Source organism: Hyperolius riggenbachi, chromosome 8, assembly GCF_040937935.1.
Source record: "Hyperolius riggenbachi isolate aHypRig1 chromosome 8, aHypRig1.pri, whole genome shotgun sequence".
In the NCBI taxonomy this organism is placed as follows: domain Eukaryota; kingdom Metazoa; phylum Chordata; class Amphibia; order Anura; family Hyperoliidae; genus Hyperolius; species Hyperolius riggenbachi.
The window spans coordinates 33,416,974-33,429,387 of record NC_090653.1 but is presented as its reverse complement, the minus strand read 5'-3'; the positions used below and the strand labels follow the sequence as shown (position 1 = coordinate 33,429,387).

General features: G+C 41.3%; 1 protein-coding gene across 6 annotated transcripts in view; it reads right to left on the bottom strand.

Annotated features, from left to right (window-relative positions):
- The window catches only part of COL11A2 (collagen type XI alpha 2 chain), a 235,462-nt gene that overhangs the window by 31,989 nt on the left and 191,059 nt on the right, over positions 1-12,414 (bottom strand). For all 6 annotated transcript variants that reach the window (XM_068250195.1, XM_068250194.1, XM_068250196.1 and 3 more), the window contains 6 exons: positions 11,962-12,069; positions 10,575-10,664; positions 7,798-7,851; positions 7,594-7,701; positions 2,984-3,091; positions 1,695-1,748 (listed from right to left, as the gene is read on the bottom strand). In XM_068250195.1, the coding sequence (XP_068106296.1) occupies positions 1,695-1,748; positions 2,984-3,091; positions 7,594-7,701; positions 7,798-7,851; positions 10,575-10,664; positions 11,962-12,069 (522 nt within the window). The remainder of the gene's footprint in view (positions 1-1,694; positions 1,749-2,983; positions 3,092-7,593; positions 7,702-7,797; positions 7,852-10,574; positions 10,665-11,961; positions 12,070-12,414) is intronic.

Sequence of the window (12,414 nt, the reverse complement as noted above, 5' to 3'; positions counted from 1 at the left end):
TAAAGGGATCTGGAATATCTCAACTAATCCTAGCGTTTGATTCAACAATAAATATTCGCTGATAGTAAGAATTGATTAGTAATACTACATGTAGAGAGATCTGAAGTTGCGATATATAGCTCATGATATGAGCAATTGATAAGGACTGGGTTTGATTGATACTGGTAAACAGTCTCTTAGGTCTTTACCAGACTTAGGTGGTAGATCTTATTCACAGACAGTCTGCTTATATGATCCAAGAAGAATGTGCTTTAGATATTGAGATATCCTAGGTGTCCAGTATAAATAGTCTCAATGGTGCTAAATAATCCCGTAGCAGGGGTACCCCTGGATGTTAACTCACGGTTAGGACGTCTTATTCTGACATCTATGCAGTTTCTTCCGGATGCGTAGGCGGAGCCGCTCGATCCCACCGGCCCTGGCCGGTGGCTCACAGTGGGAGAGACTGGACGTAGATTGAAAGTTTAAACGTCGGGCTAGCACGCCCGGCTCCAGTTGTAGGTGAGGCACTATGTGGATTTAGATGGTTCTTCCGGAGTGGTGTTGCTGATAGGCAAGTCTCTGAACTCCGTCCTGTGGCCACGCCTCCTCCCACGTGATGAGTGACGTCACTACTCAGGAGCCAATCGCTGACGCGTTTCGAGAGGTCCGCCTCTCTTTCTCAAAGTCAGGAATAGATCTCTCTTTGAACAACTTTCCATCAGGGATCTATCTTTTGGGCACGTCAGGCGGCCATCACCCAGTGTATGGCCAATTTTAGAGCGCTAAGCAGGGCGTTTAATCAAAAGGATAATAAATGATTGTTTCAGATAACCATTATTGCAAGTGTGCACGTGCTTTAGTAGTTGTGTGATTCCAGTTGCATGCAGTGTTTACTGCAATTTTTTTCTTTCAGTATAAATCCAGGACTGCTTGAGTTTATTAAACAAAGTTATCACTGTGGTCACCAGTATAAGACTGCACTCACCCAACTAATTTACTGACCTTTTAGCAACCATCACTATGTTGTCTCCGCACTATTTTTCCTCTTTCAAGCCCCACGTAGTTGCCACCGGCAACCACATGAGGCACGAATGAGGCACAAGTATGCGGAGACATCGATAGACAAAGTATTAATGCACGGGCCCTGGGGGAGTACATGTACATTTGTGGAGATAGGGCTGGGGGCAGCGAGGCAAAGTCACTAGGCTGATTCCCGAAAGATTTCTTGCTGAAATCGGCCTGTGGTTTATGGCGGCCAACAGATCTCTCTTCGATCAGATAGAAAAATCTGCCTCTTGGTTGATTGGCTGCCAAAATCGCTTGATGTATGGCCACTATTTGAGTCAAATGTTGTGAAAACATGTTACTTTACACAATTATATAAACACTTTAAGGGATCGTACAGTTTAATCTGGAACTCCAAGCAAAGTATTTTATTTATGGATGAATTGGGAGGAGTCAGAATTTATGCTCTGTTACATTTGTTCCTCTCTTCCTGTACCAGCCACAGAGAACAGGAAGTGAGGGGATATCTCTCGAATGAGGACACAAAAATCAATAAAAAAAATGATTTATGTTCTAATCCTTCCTCATTCTGTGTAAAACTAAAATATAAATATCCGAGTAGAGTTACACTTTAAAGAACATTAAATACATATAGAGCATTCTGTTCAGCACATTCAGTACAGACGGATGAACAGCACAGTACTCACATGCTCGCCCTTGTTACCCTTTCCTCCCTTCTGGCCGTGTTCACCAACTTCACCCTGGAGAAAAAAGAAAGTTTTTCATAATAAGAGTAATCCAAAATCAATAGAATTATTCTTTGTCACATTACACAAGCACACTGATATACTGTACAACTAGTGTTTGAGCTGTTCCCATTCATACTTCTGACAGGGAGCATGGCCGGATTTTAAGTTTTTCCTCCCCTAGGCCAACTTTCTTGCAGCTCCCGTTCCATGTGCCGCATCCCCCACCTAATTCTTCTGGAGCCCCCTATTCCATGTCTAACCTTCATGTACAGCAGCCCTTTCAGTTATACACAGATCCTTTGAGTAGCAGCTCCATATGTCCATATGTTGCTCCGTATTTGGAGCTTCCATATTCCATTTGCAGCCTCTTCTTCCATGTGCAGCAATTCCTCGTCCAGCCTCCCCTTGGCCAGCAGCGGCCCAAGGCCTGGGCCCTGGTGACCTTTCCAGAAATCCGGGACTGATGGGGAGGGTTATTTGAGAATGTGTAATCATAACATATAAATATGGAAGGGCTCCACTGCTTTACAGAGCACCTGAAAACAGTCCATCCATTAGTTTATATTTATGGTGCCCATACACGATACAATAAAAACATTTGATTTTCCCGTTTATTTGATCTAAATGATCGAATCGAATGAAAGTTGAAAATATTTTTTTTCCGATCAAGAAATTCAAACGATTATCCCGTTTTTTCGAGAAAAAATCTGATCGGACATGCTGGAAAAATCTTTACATTCGATCTAACGGAATAATCGAAATAAATTATCTAATCGAAGAAAAAAAAAAAATTGTAGCATGTATGGCCACCTTTAGAGATACTCAATTGGATGCTTACAAACTCAGCTTCAATGCAGATTTAATAAAAAATATATATGCAGCTTGGAATTGGGCCAATGCACTTCCTGACAATTGGGCCTATTGCAAGTAGCACTTAATTAACATTAAGGTTGAAATTGTTAGGATCTCATCTCTACTTATATTGTAGCAATTTGTGTACTGAAGTCAAAGTCAAAGTGGAAAATAGGTTCATCCCTAGGCCTTCCCTATTGGTCCGTGTAGCTATCTGACACAACCAATAGAAAGATTCGGGATGCAGAAAGGGTGGGGTACTGATATGTAGGCCAACCCCTATATCCTTGTTCTAGCTTGTGCTAGCCTTATAAGCATAAACTTACTTAACATCTATTTAAACTGACAACCTAGAACTATCTAATGTCTATACCGGGCTAAAATGTTAAATATACCTTATCACCATCTTCTCCAGAGATTCCGGGAGGTCCAGCTGGTCCGGGAAGACCTACAGGCCCCTGCACACCATCTCTTCCTGCTGGGCCAATGGGGCCTTTCTCTCCCTAGAGGACCAAAGAGAAGGTATTACCCGAGTACAAGACAAGATAATGTACCTAGTCCAGGGCTAAATTGAATGGAATCTGTGTTATCAGTAGTTTCATAAGTCAAAACAGTCACACAAACAATAAGAAATAAGAATTGGTAATGATTGAATTATAACTTGGTTTTCGTTGCTTTTGTGTTTATCTTTATCCTCAAATTAAGAAGGTAAGTATAGCACTTGTATCATATGTATGTATTGTGTTAAATCTGATTTTTTTATTTCTTTAATATTACAAATAGTTTCATGATTTTTTTATTTTGTTTTTAGAAGTTAGAGCTACTGGTTTGGCTGTTTACTCTCTAACATTACAGAATTAAGAGGTCCTAACTCCCTAACTGATATTTAGCACAGCTAAACACAAACTGAGTAAGGCAAATTCTGATCGCAATCATACCGATTAGAGCCAATTATAAATATTACCACTAGAACTTAACTTTTTACGTTAAAAATCCATTGTGTAACTGTGCTTCCTAATGCAGAACACTTATACATACAGGCTTAAAGCCTCACCTGCCTGTTATTTCCTATTGGCAGAAATAAAGTCTTAAAACTGCAAAGTCTTGCTTGTTTATATAGAGGACATATGGTTCACCAGCTGAATCCAGAGAAAAGAGGAAGCAAGCCGTACTGCATGGTATTCTGTAAAGCAATTTGCTTCTATACAATGCTGATGAAGCAACATTGGGGACGAAACATGTAGGTGGACAGCTTGACTACCGGGTTATGCCACACCATGAGATCATTGGAGGTAGCTGGTTAATAGACCACGGGCCATATGCAATTTCATTTTTCACCTGGGTTTTCTCCTGGGAGATAATTTTGCATCTTCGATTTAAAATAACTTTTCAGCACTTTTCAACTAAAAAAGAACCAAAAAGTAGGTGAAAAAGTGCTATCAAAATTATTTTGAGTATTTGCTTGCTTTCTGGTGGCTTAAAAGGCATTTTATTTACAAGTTTAAAAGTATCACCTAGGAGAAAACTCAGGTGAAAAAGTGAATTGCATATGGCCCCAGCTGTCTTTACAGCACTCATTGGCAGGCACACAGTGGTGCATCTACTGGCTAAACAACTTTTACCCCCATGATGAACAAGCAGGGAGAAAGAAGAGTGTATGTGAACCCTGAGGGCAGCAGTTGTGCCACTCTAGTAATACTCCCTTCCATGCAATGGAGTACTGCCTACAGATCCACATACGTGAATGGGGGTGACATTTGGAGAAGACTGCAGTTACAAAAGGCGGGGTCCTTAAAGGGATATTGTAGGGGGGTCGGGGGAAAATGAGTTGAAGTTACCCGGGGCTTCTAAAGGTCCCCCGCAGACATCCTGTGCCCGCGCAGCCACTCACCGATGCTCCGGCCCCACCTCCAGTACACTTCTGGAATTTCTGACTTTAAAGTCAGAAAACCACTGCGCCTGCATTGCCGTGTCCTCACTCCCGCTGATGTCACCAGGAGTGTATTGCACAAGTCCAGTATGGTCTTTGGTCTGCGCAGTATGCTCCTGGTGCCATCAGCGGAAGCGAGGATACGGCAATGCAGGCGGAGTGGTTTTCTGACTTTAAAGTCAGAAATTCCAGAAGTGAACTGGAGGCGGGGCCGGAGCAACGGTGAGCGGCTGCGCGGGCACAGGATGTCTGCGTGTCTGCGGGGGACCATTAGAAGCCCCGGGTAACTTCAACTCATTTTCCCCCGACCCCCCTACAGTATCCCTTTAAAGGGCCAACAGCTAGATAAGTATTGACGTTACTATTTTCATATACTGTATATCTCACCAGAAATTACATTTAATATATGTGAGCCATATACAGTATACAATGACATTGCTCCAAAGTCATTAACAATATCCAGCCATGAACTGAACTTGCTGTGAGCATTTTGAGTGCAGAGGGTTAATGACTGTCTGGACTGAACTCGGGCATGAATTAGGATTGTCACTGCAATACACTGAGTGCAATATGGGAGGCGGTTGGTATAGAAATACATTTTAATTTGATGTATGTTTTAAGATGCTTGCATCTGAATCAGGGGTGTAACTACATTAAGCCCCCCACAGAGATCTGTGGCCCCCTAAATTATTTACCTGCTCTCTACCACGGAAGCCCTCTCCTATGTGTAATACAGAGTGTTATACATTACCTGCTCCCAGCAGTGGGACAGGTACTCCTCACTCCTCTTCAGTGCGACTCATCATCGCACAGCCAATCAGTATGCAGCTCTCTATGCATGTCATGTGACACGCAGAGGCTTGAACCACATGGTGATTGGCTGCATGGCACGGCAAAGAGGTGAACTTAAGAGGAGTGAAGAGGACCTGTCCAGCTGCTGGGAGCAGGAAATGTATAGCGCTCCACTGCCTCTGCTGCTCTGCATTACGTACAGGTGTGGGGTGAGGGGCTAGCCCCTGGAGGGCTATTGTTACTCCCCTGATCTGAATAAAGCTACTGTTCTTTATAGTGGTGCATTATACCATGAGGTTTTTTCTTTATAACTTAAATATTATTCCTTTAAAGGGGCACTATGGTGAAAAATTTTAAAATTTAAAATATATGCAAACATTGACAAATAAGTACTGTATGTTTTTTCCAGAGTAAAATGAGCCATAAATTACTTTTCTCCTATGTTGCTGTCGCTTACAGTAGGCAGTAGAAATCTGACAGAACCGACAGGTTTTGAACTAGCCCATCTCTTCATAGGGCAGTGAATGGCAGTTTCTCTGTCCAACTGCCAAAAACAGTGTAGTGAGCAGAGAAGCTGACCAGCATCATTGTTTAAATCCTTTTTAGGGAATATTTTTATAAAGAATAAAAACCTTGCTGAGAATCCCCTATGAAGAGATGGACTAGTCCAAAACCTGTCACGTCTGTCAGATTTCTACTACCTACTGTAAGTGACAGCAACAGAGGAGAAAAGTAATTTATGGCTCATTTTACTCTGGAAAAAATTTACTTCTTATTGGTCTACAGTATGTTTGCAAATATTTTACATTCTTACAATTTTTCACCATAGTGCCCGTGTAAGTTTCATATGATCCTATTTCTTTACTATGTGTTATTACAATATTTCTTGAGTAGAAATGGAGAGTGTGGTGCTCATAATTCTGCCTTGCATTTAGATTTAATGCAAATTGTATGCAGCTTGGTTTTGGGCTATCAAATGTACTTTTTGTTTATGTTGATTGGTCCTATTTCAAGCTGAATACAATTTGCATTTGATTTCAATGCAAGACAGAATTATTAGCATCTGATAGACCATCTCTACTCCTGGATCTAGAATTCTATCCCCCAAAAAGACAGGATTGTTGTAGTCTCCATCTGGACTTTACCGTGACTATTCAGATTTCTTTTTTACTCAATGGTCATTCACCAGGATTTTCAGATAGTATATTGACTATACATTCTCACATTATGTTATGTTATCAAATCACAGAATTATCTTAAACCTGTGAATTTGCTAAATGCTCCCCCCTCCCCCACCAAAAAAAACCCGCAAAACATTGCCAGAATGATCATGTCTGTCCCATTGAAGCTGTTCCCCGCTGCTTTTATATGACCTAAAATTGATTTATAAAATTTTATTTTATCTGGCAAGATGGCAGTGACCCCCAAAATAGTCCCAGGGTCGCTGCCATCTTCCCAGATGCAATTACATTTTTAAAACTGATTTTTGATTCCCTTAAAAGCAGTGAAGAGTGGAGAAAACTGGACAAAGGGAGTCCCAAAGCATTATGAGCATTATGGCAATATGTTTTTTTGAGGTGCGCAGATGGGAGCATGGCTCAGGAGGTGGGCCATCTTTAGCAGCAATGGGCATGCACTGGGTGTACACTGGGCGTCCCCATTGCAGCTGATGCCTTCCCTTTTTGATTGGCTGCCGAAAAGCCTGGTTAAACAACGAATAGCAGACACCAGGGGTACCTACAGGTGGCACAAGCATGGCAGACAGCATTTACAGGCATCCACATACTTTTTTTAAGGGGTGATAAGGGGATTTTATGCGGTTGTTAAAATGATTTTGAATAAAGTGAGATCTGAGAAGACAACTCTGGCTTTTTGATTTGTAGTCTAGATGGGTTTTCAGAGTTGGCTCCCCTCTCAGGGTGACAGTTCACTCCTATTATCCTCTAGCGCTCCTCAAGGTTTTTTTGCAATCCAAGGCTCCAACAAGAAAAAAGGCCTTCGATTCACTTCAGGTATCCTTTAAGGAAATACTGTTGGTTAGCTGCTAGAAAAATCTTACTTCACAAATAAATCCTTGCTTTTCCAGCCAGGTGGATGTCTGCTGAGATCTGGAGGTGTCCACAGACAGACATCATACTAAAGAACATTTATGGTAGGCCTATGAGCTGTCTTACTAACACAATATATACTTTATATTTTACTGCTCAGGTAAATTATAGCATAGCATGAATCATGTCCCAGAACAGTTAAATACATTTCACTGACACCCAGATTTATACATACTGGTACACCCTTTTCTCCAGCAGCACCTGCTGGTCCCTGTGGGCCCGGTCTTCCAGGAGGTCCGATTGGTCCACTTGGTCCTGCTCCGCCTCTTTCTCCAGGAGATCCCTGGAGGAGAAAAATTGTGTTATCTCAGTTGTGCATCACTTATAAACCTACTGTTGCGCTTATCTAAGCATTAGCACAGAAATTCGGTATACTTACTGCTGGGCCTGCTGGGCCTGCCGGACCTTCATTACCCTTCAGACCTGGACCACCCTAATGGAAAACAAGAAAATAAAAGATTATAGGAATGGACATAATACAAGATCTGGAAGGTTCAGAAACAAGCAGAATGGTGTTAGCTACACATTTACAGTATAAGTCTACCAGTCATTTAGATGATTATATGGCTTTAGGTAACACGCAGATGTATGTGTTCCATAAGTATAATGTGATTTTCATACAATAGCTGAGGTACAAGTCATTTATTGCACGTGCTCTATTCACTAAATATTTTTTTCACTCTTGTCAGTATTTATCTAAAAAAACAAAACAGTCAGATTCCATGTAATTAAACCAAATAAAGAACTGTGAGCCTTGCTGGGTATGTAAGGCAAAATTACTGCTTCAGTGAATACTCCTGTAAGTATCTGTAAGTATCTAGCTTAGTAAAAAATGGATAAACAGGCGCCCAAGGTGAATAAAATACATTAAAAGCAACTAAAATATAAATAAATGAGGTGGCTTACCTCAATGATGACACACCCATATAGGAATGGATATTTATTAGCAAAAAAAAGCACAGGCCTTCCTCAGGCCAAATAAAGTGCCACTAAATGCCGGTAGCCGGATTCAGAGGTGCCTTGAATCCGGCTACCGGCATTTAGTGGCACTTTATTTGCCCTGAGGAAGTGGGCGAGTTCCCACGAAACGCGTTGCCTGTGCTTTTTTTACTAATAAATATCCATTCCTATATGGGTGTGTCATCATTGAGGTAAGCCACCTCATTTATTTATATTTTAGCTGCTTTTAATGTATTTTATTCACCTTGGGCGCCTCTTTATCCATTTTTTTACTGTGTCTCACCCCATCCGTGGGGTGCTCCTACACCTGACCACTGGTGGTCTCTGACACTACCTAGTTTGCCAGTGTGTAAGAGTTTTTTCAAGAGAGCGACCTTCGCCAGGTCTCCTGGTACCCCGAGTGGAGTCGGGTTTGTGCATCTCCACCTGCCTGCAGTGGTTGGTTGCCCTTCTGCAACCCGCCTTTCTGAGTATTATTTCAACACCATTTAATTTATTCATCAATCTCTGTGACGTACTGCACCAACTGGGCTCCCGTTGTCTCTGTGTTTCTTCCCATAGGGTGCACATACTCACCCTCAACCCTCTTGTGTTTTCTCTAGCTTGCTGCAAGCTTTAAAAGCACTTTATTGATTAGGTGTGAAAATACGATCTTGGAGAAACTTTGGATAAAAAGTGAATTGAATAAGGGCTTATGTATCTATTGTGTCTGGTGGGAATCTGACTGATATTTATGATCATTTGTACGTTTTTAGGTTAATAAGTTAGACTTCTCTATGCTTCACAAAACTTCTCATCTGCTGGGTGGCACTGTAGTTTAGTGGTTAACACGCTCGTCTTACAGAACTAAAAAGTCCTAGGTTTGAATCCTGATCATGACACTATCGCCATGGAGTTTGTATGTTCTCTTTGTGTTTGTGTGGGTTATCTGCAACTAAAAAGTCCTAGGTTTAAATCCTGATCATCATGACACTATCGCCATGGAGTTTGTATGTTCTCTTTGTGTTTGTGTGGGGTATCTGCAAGGGCCTAACTAGAGGGGAGCAGCATCTCCAATGCATGGGGGCCCAGAGCTATGGGGGGGCCCCAATTACTAACCTTCTCTGCTTCGAATACAAAGGACTATACATCAGATCTGGTGTTTTTGTAGCTACTCTTGTTATGGGTGTGACGATCCTGATGGTCACACTTGTTGTATGACCATTGTGACCACCTTCATTTTTGTCCTTCAAAGAAAATACAGTTCTAACCAACCTACCAGTGACCTTATGCTGGGAACACACGATGCAATTTCCCGCCCGATCGATGGAAATCGGGCGATAATTTCTGACATGTCCGATCCATTACCGATTAAGAAAGGGATCGATTTTGCAAAGTTATCATCATAAAATCAATACCTTTATCGATCGGGAGCAGTTTGGACATGTACGGTACAACTTTCTGCTGACTGAATCACCTGTCGATTGAACAGGAAATTATATTACGTCCCTCCCAGCATCTGAAATGACCTCCTCCCCTTCTTTGCATTAATAGCATCAAACTTTCTCAAGTGCTGCTTCCACTCCCTGGAACTCTCTCCCTCATCATGTTCAATGTGTCGCCTACCATTAACACGGGGCCTCAAACCCCAACCTTTCATTTGTACACTCCCACTACATCACTCTCACCCACTCAGTCATTCCTGTCTGCTTTTCCTGCAGAATCCTACGTCCCCCCATTTTTATATAATGAAAACTTACTTGGGCAAGATTTTTTTTTTTACTATGGTGTAATATTTTGCCCTTCCTATGGGTGTAAATTTGTAAAGCACAGCTATTATCGTACAGCTTTATCTATAATTAGTACCATATGAATAAGGTACTACTAATACTAGTAACAATACTAATAATAATAATATGTCAAGGACACCATTACTAATAACTTACATAATAATAATAATAATAATATAAAAGAATACATCCTAATAATAATCCAGATTGTATTTTTGAGATTTATGTTTGCACAGTTGCGTGACTTGTTGACTTTTAATAAGAACATTGATGATTCCGGAGTGTTTGGAGTTCTTTAAGAAGCTAACCAAGTCCTAAATAAGAGACACTCATAAATCTTAGCACTGTGTCTCCCTGTGTGACTGTAGTAATACTGCATTAAATAATGTAAATATTATAGGTGTCATTGTAACATCACATCACTCACTGGTGTACCAGGCAGGCCTCTCTCTCCGGGGAACCCTCTTAAACCAGCTGGACCATCTTTACCGGGGACTCCAACAGTTCCAGGGTCTCCCTGTGTGAAGGAGGACATTAGTCAGTAGGTGAATGAGAGAGGAGGATCAGAAGATACAACATTAAGGTAAAAACAAAATGGACTACCAGTAGCTAAAGGAGAGCTATTATTAAAGCCCCTAGGAGGTCTGAAACATTTTCGCAGTTCAGCCATGTTCTTGACATAGTAAACAATTTCAAGACAAGTGACAGGTATAGTTGTGGACCCTTTCCACTTGTTTGAGGAAGGAGCACTATAAATGGATAGATATTTATAACATATATGAATGTCTTCATTACTTTTATTTCAGTGCAGAATGGATCATACTACCTTTCAGACTATTACAGTAGTTATAATACTAATACATTCTTAATTGGGAGACCATTGAAGGTTTTGGCAACGGTTTACAGTCTGATCCCCAATTTGCAGCTAGCATGGTGCTTCTAAACTCTTTGTTCCAGTATAGTAAAGACAGGAGGTGGCCATAGACACAAGTCTGATGGCTTTCAGGTTTACACTGGCACTTCCACTGATCCACTGGCTGACCTGACATTGAGTAGATGTGGCCAGAAACTTTGCAGATTGCTGCAATGCTGATCTACAGATCATGTAAGAAAATTGTGTCTGGGAGATTGAGTTTTTGGTAGACAGTAAATGTCTGTCCCAAGGCAAGTCATCATTTAGGTTGGAGACAGATGGCTGCATGGGTTGATACTGGGTTTTCTGCCAATCATTGCGTCCACATCATTGGTGGCTATGGCAGCAAGTCTTTACTCACCACTTTAGCAAAAAAAAAACAACAACATTTTCTTACAAAAAACAGAAAACACTTGTTGAAAGAGCACCAAATGGCCTCTTTAAAAATAAAACTTCATATTTTGTTGACATTTATGAAGCCTAAGGGACTGGTGTCCATAAACCCTCTTCTTGGGAGACCCAAAGTCACATTTTAATTAGCCTGTAGCTTTCACTAACCAGAAATGGCGTTTACCTTGGCTCTGGGTTGAGTAGGTGCTTATTAATGCATTCAGCACTGCCAAAGGGGCAGCCTGAAAGAATGAGGGATCCTGCAATCTTTCCAATACAATACATTGGGAAAAGGTTGGATTTGGCTTCTACCTTGATCAATCATTTGCTTCAAGTGAATACTTGTTGCTGAAAAACTTATTTAGTGCAAAATTGTCAGTTGTCCCTAATTGTGTACCCGATTATACTACAAGAAATATGAGCAAAACCCAAAAGAGTGTCTGATTACCTTTCAGAAGGAGATATTCCATTGGTAGAGTATTGAAAAAGTGAAGCTTCATAATTAGCTTACCTTAGTACCATCCTTTCCACTTGGGCCAGCCAATCCTTGCTCTCCTGGTGGTCCAGGTGGGCCAGGATGTCCTCTTTCTCCCATAGGACCAGATTCTCCTGCATTACCCTAGCAAAACATAAGTGTGTTCCATTATAATATAATATATTAATTAATATAAAATCCTCTATAATAAAACCCGTGTCCCTGCGTGTGCCTGTCTCTGTGTAGCTGGGTCCGTGCTTTTTGCTACTGCATGTGCACAGCACGGACCCAGACAGCCGTTGAGACAAAACGGGGCCAAGGAGCCAGGGCGGCGTGTGCGCGGGTATGCACACTGCGCAAAAACAGACCTAGAGCCCGTTTTTTAAGGCCTTGGGTCAACTAGTTATATATAAAATAATAAATACATTTAGTTTGAAAATAGCATGGTCGCTATAGGTGTTCATAATCGTTATTTATAGAAACTTATGG